General features: G+C 34.0%; 1 protein-coding gene across 2 annotated transcripts in view; it reads right to left on the bottom strand.

Annotated features, from left to right (window-relative positions):
* Positions 1-7919: 7919 nt before the first annotated feature.
* LOC129271897 (low-density lipoprotein receptor-related protein 12-like) overlaps positions 7920-16085 on the bottom strand; it is a 42316-nt gene continuing 34150 nt past the window's right edge. Inside the window, exons 1-5 of one of the 2 annotated variants that reach the window (XM_054909153.2) lie at positions 13453-13522; positions 12568-12802; positions 11993-12201; positions 11202-11327; positions 7920-10758 (exon numbers count right to left, since the gene is read on the bottom strand). In XM_054909153.2, the coding sequence (XP_054765128.2) occupies positions 10625-10758; positions 11202-11327; positions 11993-12201; positions 12568-12797 (699 nt within the window). In that variant the 5' untranslated portion in view covers positions 12798-12802; positions 13453-13522 and the 3' untranslated portion in view covers positions 7920-10624. Of the gene's footprint in view, positions 10759-11201; positions 11328-11992; positions 12202-12567; positions 12803-13452; positions 13523-16085 lie in introns of those variants that run through there. The other variant, XM_064115718.1, reaches the window with a different exon arrangement.

The raw sequence follows: 16085 nt of genomic DNA, 5'->3' as shown, positions 1-16085 counted from the left end.
GAATTTGTTGTGTTATTTAGCCAGTTTCTGTATTCTCAAGCAGTAGTGAGTCTATATATTGGTGTTATTTCATTTGAATCCATAGTCCCTAACAAGAGATAACCTATAAACACTGAATGATATTATCAAGCAATGTGACAATACAAATGTTTGGGTAGAATATCGGTCAGAAGTTCAGTTGGTCTGAGATGGTCAGATGTATTAATGTATGAAAAAAGATGGGTGGAGAGAGGTGATTCTTTGCAGCATCTCTCTCTTATATATGCACATCTTATAACCATGGCCGTATGCGGTCGGGGGGGGGGGGGGGGCGCAGGGGGGCAGTTGCTCCCCCAGAAATTTTGAAAGCTTTTTTTTTTCTGAAAATTTTCACAAAATTAACCATAAGTATGCACAAAATCCTTCGTTTTCACTTTATAAATTGCAAAAGCGCCAAATTCACAGGCACGGTTGTTTCGCTCCCTCGCTTTGCAAACATTTCTGCATACAATTACGGCCATGGTAACAAGAAAAGAACAGTTGCAATTTAGCTAGCTTGGAGATGTCTAGTTCCCGCTAAGACAATTGGTATGTTCTAAATTTTCAGCTCATGGTCTATATATATATTCTTTCTCTTCACCACCAATCCCTCTTTACCCCTCTCTCCCTGCCTCTGTCTGTTTTTCTCTTCCCTCTCTTTCTTTCTCACTTTTTCTTTCTTTCTTTCTCCTGTTTCATATTTTCAAATTAGTTTTTCTTCTCAGCAGCATTCTTTTGAAATCTTTTCACTATTTTTCCATCCTCAATTTTTTTTTTTATAAATTTTGTTTTTCATTATTTCCCCTCATAATATACTGCTCTTAAGTTTTTTTTCTTTCTAACTTCTTTCTTTAAGTAATATATTCTATGGGCATCCTTTAAAATACAAACATAGCCATTTTAGAGTCAGACCGCTGCTTGAGGACTGGTATAATGTGTGGCTTGCAAAGAGAATAGTTCTGGACTTGTTGAAGTAGTGAAAAACAGTGTCGAGGTTAGGGAGTTCTAATTTCAAAATTGTGTCTGTCCTATATGTTTTGCATATTTATTCCTTTACAAAAATTTCAGTCACAATTCTATAAATTGTGCAATGGTAAAAATAAATGATTAACTGTAAACTCAATATTTCTTCTAAAGAGGGCTAATTAGAATTTGATTCTTCTCTCAACTATATTTTTCATTGAACTTGCATCATAAATAAAGGGATCCATTTTAAAAAGTTATTTTTCTCTAGAGCTTCCATACATGATGGCATGTAGAAAGCTATCTAGACCAAACTCAGATAATCGTCATCAAAATTACACATCGCCAAATTGTATGGGGTTGTGTTCATCATATTTGTATTTAGATATGTTAACACCCATTGTGAGAGCAAATATGGACATTTATTTGAAGGAAAAAAAATGGAATGTTTGTTGCAAATGGACCTATAGAATGAAAAGCTTCTGGAACTCTCTTTTTCATTTCCCATAGTATTTAACAGTACCATTATCAGTTTAAATTTTGATGTTATGTTATCATCCATTATTGAGAATGGCCATCAGTTTCTTTGTTGTTGTTGTGCAATAACTTTTACAGAGTTTAACTTTATTTTCATTTCATTCTGTCAGCATGGTAATGATGAACACATTGGTGATTAATATTCATTAGGACCTTTCATTGGATTGATGAATATTCAGAAATGAGAATCATGAATATTGATGATTCTGGATTGTTGTCATGATTTGCCATCGTGATGTTTCCCAGAAATTGATATTACTGTAGTTCAAGAAAATTCCCAAATGCACTTTATACCGACTTGATTTTTACCACACATACAATATAGCAATTCCTTTATAAACACAAAATCATTAGGAGGTATTATACAACACATGGATAGATCCTTGACAGCTAATTGGATGAAAGCGTGTCACATGACATTCAGAGGAATCAGCTATAGCACGCTAAGATATGATAGCCGTGCTATAGTCGACTATTGCACGCTCGTGCTCTAGTCGACTATAGCACGCTGAAGTAAATGAGCCAGCACTGCAAGATCCCTGGGCACACTGAACCCATGGACATGCCCCGTACACGTTAAGTGAATTAGCGGTATACGCGCGTAATCACGTTTTCGTATCTCTGACCGATGTACGTAGCACTGCGCACAACCGTTGCTAAGCTGAACACAATGCGCATACGTACGTTGCTAAGCAAATTATTCCCAGGGTACGACTGCGTACCTTCTGGATTTCCTTCTGGATTTTATGGAATTCGTTCACAAATTTGACCTCATGGATCTATCTATGTTGAAAGTACTTGACTCTCCTGGGATTACTGGTTTAAATCTACTGACTCCCAAAAAACAACATTGTAAGCAAAATTAAAGACCTAACGCGCGTTAGTCATAGACTAGACCTATGGATCTAGCCTATCTAGTCTAAAGTGTAAGCTATTGGTGTTGTATAAAACAAATATTCAATGTTGATGAGTGCGATCGTTCCGAATATTGCATGAGTGTGCAAGTTGAATAGACTGTTTCAACTTGCACACTCATGCAATATTCGGAACGATCGCACTCATCAACATTGAATATTTGTATACTATTCTATGCAACCATCTTAATGTAGAAGCAAAGCATAATGGACACTTGTAACGTAGTTTAGGAACAAGGAACAGTTATTTTCTAAAAATAGTACTTTGGTCTTCACATCATCTAAAAGGATTTAAAGTCTTATCAAGATAATATTAAAATTCTCCAGTTCCAGTTGATTGAAGTAAATGTTCAGAATATTCCTCTAGATCAATTTATGCAAATTACATGTTGATTTTAATCAAATTTGAATTTATAGAGGACCATTCAATATGTTTCAGGATATATGTAAATTATATTCGTCATGATCACTGAAATTGCAAAATATGTCATTTCTCATTCTAACTGTCTCTCTATTTCATATTTGTCTAACTTGATGATCTCTTTTCTTATTCTTCTTAAACTAATTGGTTTGTATTTTGAACTCTGGTTTAATTCAAACCATTGTCTTATTAATTATGTGACAAAAACAAAAGTAAAGATTAAATTTATCAGCGTATTTGGTACCCAAACCAATTAATGCTGTCTGAGAATAATAAGTTAAATTGTTTTCTTCACAATTGAAGCATGACACAGTAAACATAAATGTAAAATGTAAACAAAGTTTTAGAATTTCTAGCTTCCCATAATTTGATCACAAACTAGACCATGGCCTGTGTTAAACCAGAATTCAGCATGTAGGCCTTCATCTTACATATTTCACATTATTTTTAAGACATTTTCATCTATCACCTTTCCTTCTTTGTATTGTAAGATCTGAAATGTAATCTAAAAATCTCTTTCTTTAATATCCAATTTTGCATTCTTGCCATCTATTTCAATCTGTATATAAAGAGATGTCATTATGTTTCATGATATCATGCCAAATAAGGGCATATATTGTACATTTGTCCTTTGTCTTGCATGCCATGTACCTGTATACTCGATTATTCAGCTGTACAATTCCTTAAATATATATATATATAAAACTTCTTAGGAATGTAGAAATCATAATCATGACTTTGTTGTGTGTGTGTGCAATAGTTTAAAGATCTTTAACAGAAATTATGATTATATTTGAAAAGGGTTAGTGAATTGTTGAAATGCCACCGCAATGGAAAAAATATTGTTTTTTTATTTGTTGTTTTAATGATATGACCTTACTTTTTCACCTTTTTTGTGGATTTATCAGAGTTATGAGGTGACTAATCTCTCTTTAATCTAAACACATAGGTGGTACATCAACATTTATACCTATTGAAGCCTTCAGAAGTTGAGCATCTATAATGACACAAATGATTTATTTATTACTATGTACATAAAATACAGAAGTGCCAGTTTTTATGATTAAGCAACGAATTGTACATTACAAAGCATTCAAACAGTATTTTAATTTTGGTTACCATTTGTAGAAAATAAATCTTAATGTTCAAAGGATTAGTGGGAGGTTGTATTTATGCTGTGGAAAATAATTTAAATGAAGAAAAAAAAGATTATATAAATGTAAAAAAAATGTATCTATATACGAGTGTAAAGCTGAGTGTATTATAGATAATTGATGATGCACCTGCACCATAGATTATTTGCTATAGAATCATGATAGTCTAATATTACCATAACAATATTATTTTGAAACAAACGTTATTGTCATATTTATTAAATTTTTCAAAAAGAAAGTTTACCTTCTGAAAACTCCATGCTGGAGTCAAAGATATCTGGCTAATCATTGATTACAATTTTATTATGCGATTGTCATACAATTGTGTGATATTTCATTCAGTTGAAATATCACACAAAATAGAAGCATTTTTCACAATATTTCTATGTGGCTGATGGAAGTTGTGTCTCTATCTGTAGAGTTGAATGATGCTTAGTATGGTAAAAGTCATATATGATGGTTTCTGAAATGTCTAGTATATTTAACTAGTGACTTTGCCAACTGAAACAAATCTTATCTGGGAGCTTTGAAATATGTTCATTAGATTGATACACTATTATTTGACATAAAGTTTGGTGCATTTGACTTGAACTCAGTAACAAACCAGTCATAATCATGTTCACTTAGTGTGGATCATTATAACTTGTTAAAACTAATGGTGTTGAGTGACTTGTAGGCAGAGAAATAAATTGCAAGATCATTTAAATGACAATGAATATACCCTAGCATTTTCAATGAATAATCAGTAATTTCCTCTTATTTTGATTTTTTTTGCAGAATAAGTGAATTCGTAATGTAACTGATTTACAATATTGGTTGGGAAATACAGAAATTTTATAGATGAGTCATATGAAGAAAAAAAAACAGTTGGAAAAAATTCCAAACACAAGGAAGAAAATATCTAGATAGATCTACTTGGTTAATATTTAGAGCTGAACTCGATTGATCAATGTTTGAATGACTATATGTTTGGCCAAACTTTGATGTTCATGTCGTTATCTGTGAACAGTGGTGTTATTAAATGTATGTCATTTAAATTTGTACATTTCATAGTCTTGTTTAAAAGATGATTGTAATATATAATATTGTAAGTATATATGTACTTCAATGTGTTACATTCTTGTCTTTATGTGCTGCATATATCAGTATGGATGAGCAAGACTTTGAAAGACAAAGATAATTAGAATTCATATATCAATTATTTTGAGTCTAGTTAATTCATATGATAAAGGTAGATTATACACAATTGTTAAATTTCTCAATTACATTAAAATCAATCTGGACCTTTATATAATATTTTCGTATTTCTTACATGGTCACAGTACTTTTCATTGATATGCAAGTTTTTCTCCATTCTATTTTGGACTTTCTCTCATACACAGCATATCCAAATAGAACATATAATAGAACATATAAATGTAACTTATTGTTACTCAGTAATAATTTGCCCCTTCGGTCACAAAGATTGAAAAAAATCCATTTGACAGAAGTGAATTGTATGTGTCCAACTCCACAGTGAATATATGTGATTCCCCTGGATGGAAAGGTTCTCATTTTCCTGAACAACCGTATGTGTATACCAAACTTTTATCTTATCAGGAGATTTACAGATATACTCATTCTATATGTGCCTACAGAATTGTTATTTTGATGTCTGTATAGCTGCCATGTGTTGGTACAATGCTATGTATAAATGGTCAGTAATATTACAATGATGTTATTTCTTTTGAGTTCAATTGTAAGTTATGTTCTTGTTGATTGATTGGACAGAAATGATAGTTGAACAAGTTTGGCGATTTATGTTTGTCAACATTAAAAAAGGAAAATGACAAAAATTGACAAAATTTGACTGGCATCTGTATCATTTATCTTTTTGTGTTTGAGTGATGATGATATTTTGGGATTAGTTTAGCTACAAATTTGCAAGTACATACCTGTAGAGGACTAATATAAACTATGAAGTATATTAAAACAAAATTTTGTTAAAACATATTTCAAAAATTTCTATAAATTTCAATCTAGTTGTATGTTCATGAAAAAATGTTTGGACATTTCGGATCACTTAGACTTGCAATAATGAGCAATTATTGTTTTAATTCATCCACCAATCTAGTAGATTATATTGCCCTTTTGATGTCCTTAGAGATATTTCGTTAAGCGGGGGGGGGGGGGGGGGGGGGGCGACGAGGCAACCTTCTCAAATGAATGAGTTGATTGTTATACAAAATTCAAATACTCCCCCCCCCCCACGATCGCCGACAATGGTGATATTCTGAGGCACCACTGATTATCAATATTACAGAGAAATAATGAGGGATTTACATATCAATATTACAGAGAAATAATGAGGGATTTTCATACTTACTCAGACATGTCAACAGAGACAAACATTTTGCATTTAGATACCACTTTTATTTATTTATCAAACAAACAAGATTACATTACACCCTGATAATAAAGTACCTACTCAAATACGTAATGTACTAGTACATGACTGACAAACAATCGGTGCAAAATACTAGGCAAATGAATATATTTCCTATATGATCTAAGAATTCTTTATACAACTTTTTGTACACATCAGTTACGGCTTTTTGCATTTTATTACATACCGTAGCCAAAACAAAGGCATGAACACAGTTATAAATGCAGCAAAATCATAATTCAACTCAGTTTAATAGTTGCATACCAGCTTTATGTATTCTTCTCTGTAATGTGAAGCTGCTTTGGGTACAACTGTAAACTTTCCTGATTAAAAGTATTTGCTGCCGTCTGCACAAACTTCTCACGTCAAAATACAAAACAACAATACAGAGTGAAAATAGAAACATGAATCACTCGTATATGTTTTAGACAAAAGCTTTACGAGATTAATCAAATCATGCATCCTACAATGTAAAATAATTCATTTTATGTCAAAGTATAAAAATAACGAAAAATTATATTTCACGGACTTCCAAAATGTTTATTCAATTCTCATCACTGCATTATAGAAAAACATAATTAATAGCGCACTGACGACATTACTACTCGTTAGGGGCCCCGAGGGGTAACAACACAGAAAAAATTAGCACGTTGTTTAAGCCTGCCACTCTAACAACAAGTTGTTTAAACTTTTCTATTGAATTGTTTAAACTTTTTAAACAACTTGTTTAAAGGTTTAAAAAGTTGTTTAAAAGGTTTAAACAGTATTTGTTAGAGTGACGGGCTTAAACAACGTGCTTAAGATTTTAAACGGCGTTTTTACAGTGTAAAGTAGCTTATTTACAATCATTTTGCAAATTACAATCGATTGATAAATATGCTAAAGTAATACTTTATACTTTCTGTTACACGTAGTAGACCAGCAATCAGTTGTAAAATTGAAAGTAGTTGCCAGGTGAATAATTTATTTTGTATGTACAATTGTCTTGGAACAATTCATTTGAAACACCCCCCCTAAATATTACAGCAACCACGTAGCAGTATAAACAACCCCGAACAGCTAAATATCGTTACCTTCAAATTGATCAAATTCTGAGGTGTACAAGCAAGATAAGAAACACTGATTTACATCCCCATCAAGGGGTTTATCACAAAATGATAATGACGTATTTCAATATCAAACATTCTGTAAACATTGCAGCTTACAAAATAAATATTGTAAGCCTATGTTATGATCATACCATATAACTAACTAGAAAATGCGATCCGATTGTTGAGGCTGTCGCAGCGCGCTGTCACGACGTTGAGAACATAAATCATTTTCCTTCCACATTTTGTTTTCACTAATTGGTAATTCTTATGACCTATATTGGTGAAATCTTAACAATGTCATCCAATTTTGATAAATATATATTTTTGACCTGAGGTTGATGAATTTACATTTTATATGATTCCCTCCTTCTTAGTTTACTCTTTTTTTTTCTTTTTGGTTGAGCTCTAAAAAAAAAAAAGATAATTAAGTTATTACCCATAATCAAAAGTTTACATAGAAAATTTTCACTTCCATTCATCGGATTTCATCAAATACATTAATCTTGAGTTTATTAAATGATTAATTTGTTTAGTAAAAAACAACAGATCATATATATTTCCTTCAATCGAATGTAAAATCAGATGTTAGCATATGGCATCTATGAACAAAGTGGCACGAAACTGTTTTACAACGGTTGACTACCTAGCTTCCAAGATAAGTATGAAAATGCTTCTTTAAAATGTATGTACATTCTTAAATTTTGTTTAGCAGCCAGTGCGTTGATATATTCATAATAATTATTTACACCTACTCCTCCCAGTAATATACATTTAAGTCAACATCTAAAATGACGAATGCTACAAGATGTTTTGTATCCTAATTATTGACGTTATAATGTTGTCCTTCTTTTTTTTTACGTAATGCAAGCATTATATAAACTATTAAAATAGAACTCCAAGTCCAAGATGATGTTAACAGCAAGGAAGAGAGTGGGAGAAATATGATAGAGAGAGTGAGACAAGGAAGATATTAATATTTTAATAAACTTTTTTTAATGAAGGATGGACTCCATGGTAAACAGGATCATCCCTTCATCAATAGCATTTTCGTCCACCGGGAAAAAAGAGAATATCCTCTCTACCCCTAACCTATCTAATGTTATTATTATGCAATTTCTTTCTACATTGATCTAGAGTCACAGCGTTTCATATACTTTAAGTTGATGTTAATTGAGTGTTCGAGTTATATCGCGTAAACTTACACTTAGCCAAGTCGTCAAGTCGATGGCACTTTAAAGGCTCCGTAAGGGCCTTTTAAAGTGCCATCGACTCGACGACTTGGCGAGATACTTTATCTTGCCATGTCGACATAATAACCTTATTATGTCGACATGGCGAGATACGTTATCTCGCCAAGTCGGCTTATACAAAGTGATATGTCGACATGGCGAGATACGGTGTCTTGCCAAGTTGACTTATAAAACGTTATATGTCAACATAGCGAGATATTTTATCTTGCCAAGTCGACTTATAAAACATTATATGTCGACATGGCAAGATATGAAGTGTCCAAGGCCCGGCGAAAGTCCAAATATCTCGCCAAGTTGACATATAACTTTTTATAAGTCGGCTTGGCAAGATAAAATATCTCGCCATGTTGACATATAACTTTTTATAAGTCAACTTGGCAAGATAACGTATATCGCCATGTCGACATATAACCTTTTATAAGTCGACTTGACGAAATGACGTATCTTGCCATGTCGACATAACAAGGTTATTATGTCGACATGGCAAGATAAAGTATCTCGTCAAGTCGATGGCACTTTAAAGGCTCCGTAGAGGGGTGTACTCATTTCTGTTGGATAATGTATTTTATATTATGTCACTGAATTCAAGTGAATCATGAAAATCGACATCTTTTCAGATGCCGAATAAATGTATTTAAGATAATTCTACTGCCTTTCTGAAAGGATAAGAGACGAAGGAAATATTAGCATTTAAAGTTGTTTACATGACCGAGGTTAATTGGAATCTCAAGAGGAACCTTTTGATATAATCTTAGTAGTTGTGAATGTGCAGAAATAATATTGGAACATAATGTTATTACCATGTTATTATTATCCTTCTCCGATCTAAATGCTGAGCGCCTAGCAAGAAGGCAGAAGATCCCATTTTTATAAGTCTTTGGTATGACTCGGCTGAGGATCGAACCCACAACCTCCCGTTCATGAGGCGTACGCTCTACCAATACTATTTATAGATAGCTTAGCTTTCATGATTATGTTTTGTGTAAAATCTCTAGTTAATTCACAGTTTATAAGTATTATAAAGGTGCTGTATATGTTTTGATTCTTACACAAAAATACTGGACATTAACTCGGTCACGAACTTTCCTTCAATCACATTTTCCAAAGAAACGTAAAAGGAAATGTTCTTCTTTATTCTCTTGAATTATTATGGGTAAACTCTAGGATTCTTTAAAGGGATACTACGGGTTGAAAATAATTATATCTGAATGAATAGAGTAAAGGTCATGCAGAGCAAAAAAATGTCATCAAAATCTGATAACAAATAACTAAGTTATTAAATTGTAAAGTTCAACACTATTTTTTGTAAAAACAATTACATCGTCACGAATATTCATTAGATAGGTGGATGATGTTACATCCCGACTTTTCTTTTTCTTATGTTACTACATGAAATCATAATAATTTTATATTTTCATACATGTGTGTTTGATGTGTCTCCCTCATAATGAAATAAGTTTCAGCAATGGATATCTAATGCATTAAATCAGTTGTCAACCAATTTTATTTTTAGTTCTTCGAAGACAAAATTTGAATTAACATAATTTCATGTAAAATACAAAAGAACGAGTGCGGATTTGACATCACCAGTTTGCTCAATCAATATTCACGAAGACATGCATAGAACTTGATTCGCCGATATAATGCAAAGCTTTAAAATGTCACAACTTGTTATTCCTTGTCCGATATGATGAAACTTTCCTAGTTTCGTTGGTCTGATGTTCTTTTTCTGTTCAAATCGTATTATTTTCAACCAGGTGTACCCCTCTGACAGACCCTAGGGCCCTTAACAACAAAGATGATTTTACGGTGGTCTTGATGTAGTTCATAATTTGTGACGTGTGAAGAAAGCTAGATTGTATGATCCATGGTGGAACGGCGACGAGGTCTGTTGGTCACGTGACTAGTAGCACTGAAGATGTATGTGATGAATAAGGCTAGCATGAATCCTATTATTTTACTTCCGCACAAACGAGATGCGCTACCTGAAAGCAAAGGACAATAAAATGAAGAAAAAAATGTATATATACAATAATCAAGGATCCAATAATCAGTAAACTTCAAGAAAATCTTTTGGGCAGGGTGTTTTATTCAAACTTATTTTCCTAACGTTTTTAACTGGAATGATCTAAATTTATTTACATTTGATTTCAAGATTAGGTGCTTTTTAAACTATGCTATGTTGTCTATAATAATTATTCATTATAGTCAAACTCATTGTGGCTACAGTGTTGTGTCATCGCAAGAAATGCATTCCCTGTGGAGTCTTCAGGGGAAGAGTGCAAATTTGATTACGAAGTTAGATCAATAAATTACTGGAAATAAAGAAAAATGTAACCGAAGGCTCATTCAACCACATGTCTTCCGAATCATATGGTATAACAGAACCAAGCCCCAGCCCCCTTAAAATAAGAGAGATCATTCTTACTGCATACAGTCAGTCCCGGTTCATCCGATGAGTCCTCACATTGATTTAACTTGTTGCAATAAGCATCTTTAGTAAAGCATTTCCCGGACAGTTTACACGCCATTTCATCCGCGGAGCAATTTTCTCCTGCAGTGAAATAAATTGATAAATCAACAAAAAACATTGAAGATGATGAAGTCAAGTATGTTTATTAGCATATAACGGCATGCGTGTCATTCTGTGCTTGTGATTTGGATGATTGATGCCAAGATTCATGTCTGTAAAGAAAATAATCCACCAAGCAAGAAATTTTGATAATGAAACTAAATTAAGGTGCTTGCTTGTTATACAATATTTTTTTTCGGCAAGCCCCTCCGTTTTACTTTAAAGTACTAAAACCATTTGTCTGAGGTATAGTATTATTTTTGAATTGTGTTCTTTAAATCTTTATGTTATATAATATGCCCTGTTATATTATTTACTTTGTTCTGTTTTTTATCATGATATATGTCCAAAAATGAAACGAAAATCAGTCAAATAAAAAGGGTGTAGAACTTGGCTAACGAGGTAAAACCTTTAGATGAAGAAAGAGAGCGATCCAAAATATATTTCTTTAAAGAAATCAGTTCTATCCTAATAATGCTGGACAAGTGGTTTTAACGCGACAAGTCTTCAAAGAACAGAATTTTGTATACAATGCACTAACTCTACAAATTTGGAGAGCAACCGAAGCGAGCGAGTTATTTTGTCCAGACATCAGTTCTGTCATACGTTGGACATAAAATCTCATGTCAACTGATTTCTCTACTTACCATCACCTGGTAGCCAATATGGAGTGATGAGCATCACAAAACCAGTAAAGCTGTTATTTAGGTTGTTGGTTTTAAACTTGACTGTGAGATCGGGTCCTTTTGAATAGAAGTAGTTTGGTAGCGCTAAGGTTTCTCCACACTTCTTAGCCAGCACCGAGTTGTCAGAACTGGCACCATCGTACATTACAAGAGCGTCATTCTCACATTGACTGTAAAACATAAATATGGTTGTAAAATATTAATGTGAGCAAGAAGATTAACATTTTGATTTATAATGTATCTTCTACAGGTCGCTCTAAACTTATGGAAATTAATCGATTCGAATTTAAAGGTGAAAGAGTTATACTTCATCCTCTTTGTTCATGCTTGTTGTTTTCTTTTCCTACCTTTACTTTTTTTTTGAGTGTTTAGAAACGTACATTTCTTTTGTAAAAATTCATTCTTACACAGTATTATCAAGATTACTTTGATAAATTCATTTTAAAGGTAAAAAAAAAGCTACATTTATTCGGAAAGGCACAAATTGGTAGTTACCACCTGATGGTATTTGTTCAAAAATTTAAACGCTGACTCACTTTGATAGCTCGAGATTGAAATGAGTGATTCTGATGAAGAATGTCTTGTTTCCTGTGGTTCTAAAATGAATTTGACAGTCGACGTTATCATCATACGAAGGTACGTAGGTGACAGCGCCATCATCGCTGGATGTTATATCTGGTGGTGCTTCACCTTGCCCGGTACCTCTTGAAGTCACTTTGTATTGATCTCCTAGATCTACTGTATAGCCACATGTCTCACTCGGCATTAGATCTGCAATAAAAAAAATATCACATTGTTATTTTATATAACCCATTGTGGCCGATGCACATTTACCAGATAAATTTTGAATGCCCTAAGAATAAAAAAATGATTATTAAAAATGTGTTAAGGGGGGGGGGGCACTTCCATTGAAGAGTGGATACCATGCGTGTCCAAAGAAACAGGTAAAATGGTATCCTTTTTCAAGATAGAGCACGTTACGTACGTAACGTAATAAGGGTGTCAAAAACACTAAAATACTGAAAAAGGGTAAATATTTCGCTAGGAAAGCCACGTGTTTACGGTCCAATTTAATTGCGAGGGTATAAAAAGACGAAACAACGTGTTTGAGCGAGGTGTGCATGAGAGAGGTGGGGCGCAGGGGAGGTACTAGACCAATTAAAGTTAAGTCAAAGTCGACGTACGTCCGGTCGCCGCGGCGCCGCCCTGTGACGCAACGTACGTGATTGGATTTTTACCTGCAAGTATGCATGAAAGTTAGTCATGAAATTTCTGAAAGTGATTAACTTGATATTTCTTCCCATCTTCATAGAATCAAATCAAATACAAATTTAAATTTACTCATCACTCCATCAGTTGTTTGATAGTTTGATTCTCTCATGTATACAATAAAAATACATTATAAATATCTGATTTCTTACCTTCAAGTTTTACTGTAAGTGCTTAACCAGGTGGGTGATGTGTGGGTTTGTGTGTGTATCAGTGAATGTGAAAGTGCATTGACCCTTGAAAGGGGAAACGGAAATGGGTCGTGGGGTTATAGTCAATCAGGAGTAGGTCGGGGGGGGGGGGACTTTGGGTGGTCAATGATCTATTGTTCGGCATTGATACCACGTGGTTGTAATGTTTTTAGTTTTGATATCCAAAAGGACTCTCGGTGTAGTATTGCTTCACGTGACCTACTTCTGATTGACTCGATCCCGGTAATTTGGACATTTTCTAGGGACTGGGAGGGAAGGTTGAAGTGCACTGTGTATGGGAGAGTCTTGTGCTGTGGTGAATGGAAGTTCCGTATTTCGGATCTCGTATTGTTGAATCGGGTGTAAAGGGTGGTTTAATTCAGTTTTGCCAACATATTGTTTTTTGCATTTGGTACATGTAATGAGGTATATTATCCAGGTGGATTTGCACGTGATGTGTGATGTTATTGTGTAACCCCACGACCCATTTCCGTTTCCCCTTTCAAGGGTCAATGCACTTTCACATTCACTGATACACACACAAACCCACACATCACCCACCTGGTTAAGCACTTACAGTAAAACTTGAAGGTAAGAAATCAGATATTTATAATGTATTTTTATTGTATACATCACTTATTAATTGCAGAAGCAGAACCACATATATTATTGTTACCTCTACCTTATATAATACTTTGTGTAATTACTAGCACTACCAAAGATATATAGGAGTAGGATTTGTTTGGGTGTCTGCGCGTATGTGTGAGTGTATGTGACTGCGAGTGTGATTACTTACATACATAAGTTCACGTGCTTAGACGCGAATGTATATGAATCAATACATTTCCTTAATATGTACTCAATATATATTATACAGTACACACACCACAATATGTCTATATACTTTCATAAAATATTTGTAATTAAAATCTGTGCAAACTTAATCTATTTTAATAGCTTTTGGATAATCTTAATTAAGCATTACCAATGCAATACAAACTTCTTTTGAGATATATACTATTTTGAGATATATGTATTATTATACATTTTGGGATATATGTATTATACAGCACACATAACTTTCAAAAAAATGTTTGTAATACAAATCTGCGTAAACTTAATTGATTTTAATCAGCTCAGTGCCTCATACATTGATTGAATATGTCCTTAGAAAATATTTGCTTCCCTATGAACTAAGAGCGTATATTAACAATTTATACTCTGTTATTTCTGGTACCGTAGTAACACAACTATGGAGTACTGAGTCATTCCCATTTCGGAAAGGAATTTTTCAGGGGGATCCCCTATCACCGCTCATTTTTACCATGTGTATTAACCCCCTTCTCGAATATTTGAAATCAAATGACAAATTCGGTTATACGTTGTCTGAAAGTAAATATGTGACTACTTTTTTCGCTGATGATTTCTGCCTATTGACTACTAACAGTAGGTCTCACCAACGAATCATGAATACTCTAACTTCTCATGTCTCTAGTCTGGGTCTCAAACTAAAGCCATCGAAATGTAGGTCATTGTCAATCTCTAGTGGAGTAATAAACAAAACTACCTCATTTCAAATAGAGGGCCAGAATGTTTTGTCACTGAGTGTTACTGACAACCGTTTTAAGTTCCTTGGGTCACTTGTCACTGATAATGATAATTCCAGGTCAGTTTATGAATACCTCAATGAAATTATAACGTCAGGATTACGTAATATAGATGCTTCCTTAGTACGTCCAGTCTATAAATTGGAAATCTATTCAAGATATTTTCTACCATCAATTAGATTCCATGTCACAGTGAATGATCTTTGTCAAACACATTTAAAGCAGCTTGATGCTCTCACAAATAGATATGCAAAGAAGTGGTCTGGCCTTGCTCACCCAGCCACCCTGGCAATGATTCACATGCCAGAAGGCCTGGATATTCCATCCATCTCTGACTTGTACATTGAATGCCACACTCTCGCTCATGTCCACATTCGGGAAAGGAGTGATTCCAAAGTCAATGAGTGTTTGGATTCCAAACTTGAAAGAGAGAAAAAGTGGACAAGAAAAGTGTCTGCTACTGTGCAGTCTGAAAAGATCTGGAATGATGTACATGTACAAAATCTAACATCAGCTAATAAACAAAAACTTGCAGTAAAAAAACTCGTGTAAACAACGGGTGTCAGAATACTGGCGAAGTCATGTGAGAAACCTGGCGGTGCAAGGAAAAACCCTTGAATTAATTAGTATAGAAACCAATAATTCCCAGTGGAAGAGTGTGGCATACAATCTACCCGAAAGAGTAACCAAATTTATGCTTAATGCTCTAACGGACTCATTGAATACACGGGCAAATTTGCTTACATGGGGTAAAAGGTCAAGCGATAGGTGCACGAAATGTTGTAATCGTGAAACACTTCACCATGTGCTTAATCATTGTCCAGTTGCCTTGGAACAAGGCCGTTTCACTTGGCGCCACAACAATGTATTACATCATATCGTTGAGGTCGCCAAGTCGGGTATTGATGCGCACAGTGAATCTGTATCCGGTCCTGTCATCCAAAGTGATCTCGCAGGTGACGCACGGTCTGTCCGGTCTACTGTACC

The sequence above is a fragment of the Lytechinus pictus genome, chromosome 2 (assembly GCF_037042905.1).
Source record: "Lytechinus pictus isolate F3 Inbred chromosome 2, Lp3.0, whole genome shotgun sequence".
Lineage (NCBI taxonomy): Eukaryota > Metazoa > Echinodermata > Echinoidea > Temnopleuroida > Toxopneustidae > Lytechinus > Lytechinus pictus.
Note: the sequence above shows the minus strand (reverse complement) of the source record. Positions and strands in the feature narration are given on the sequence as shown.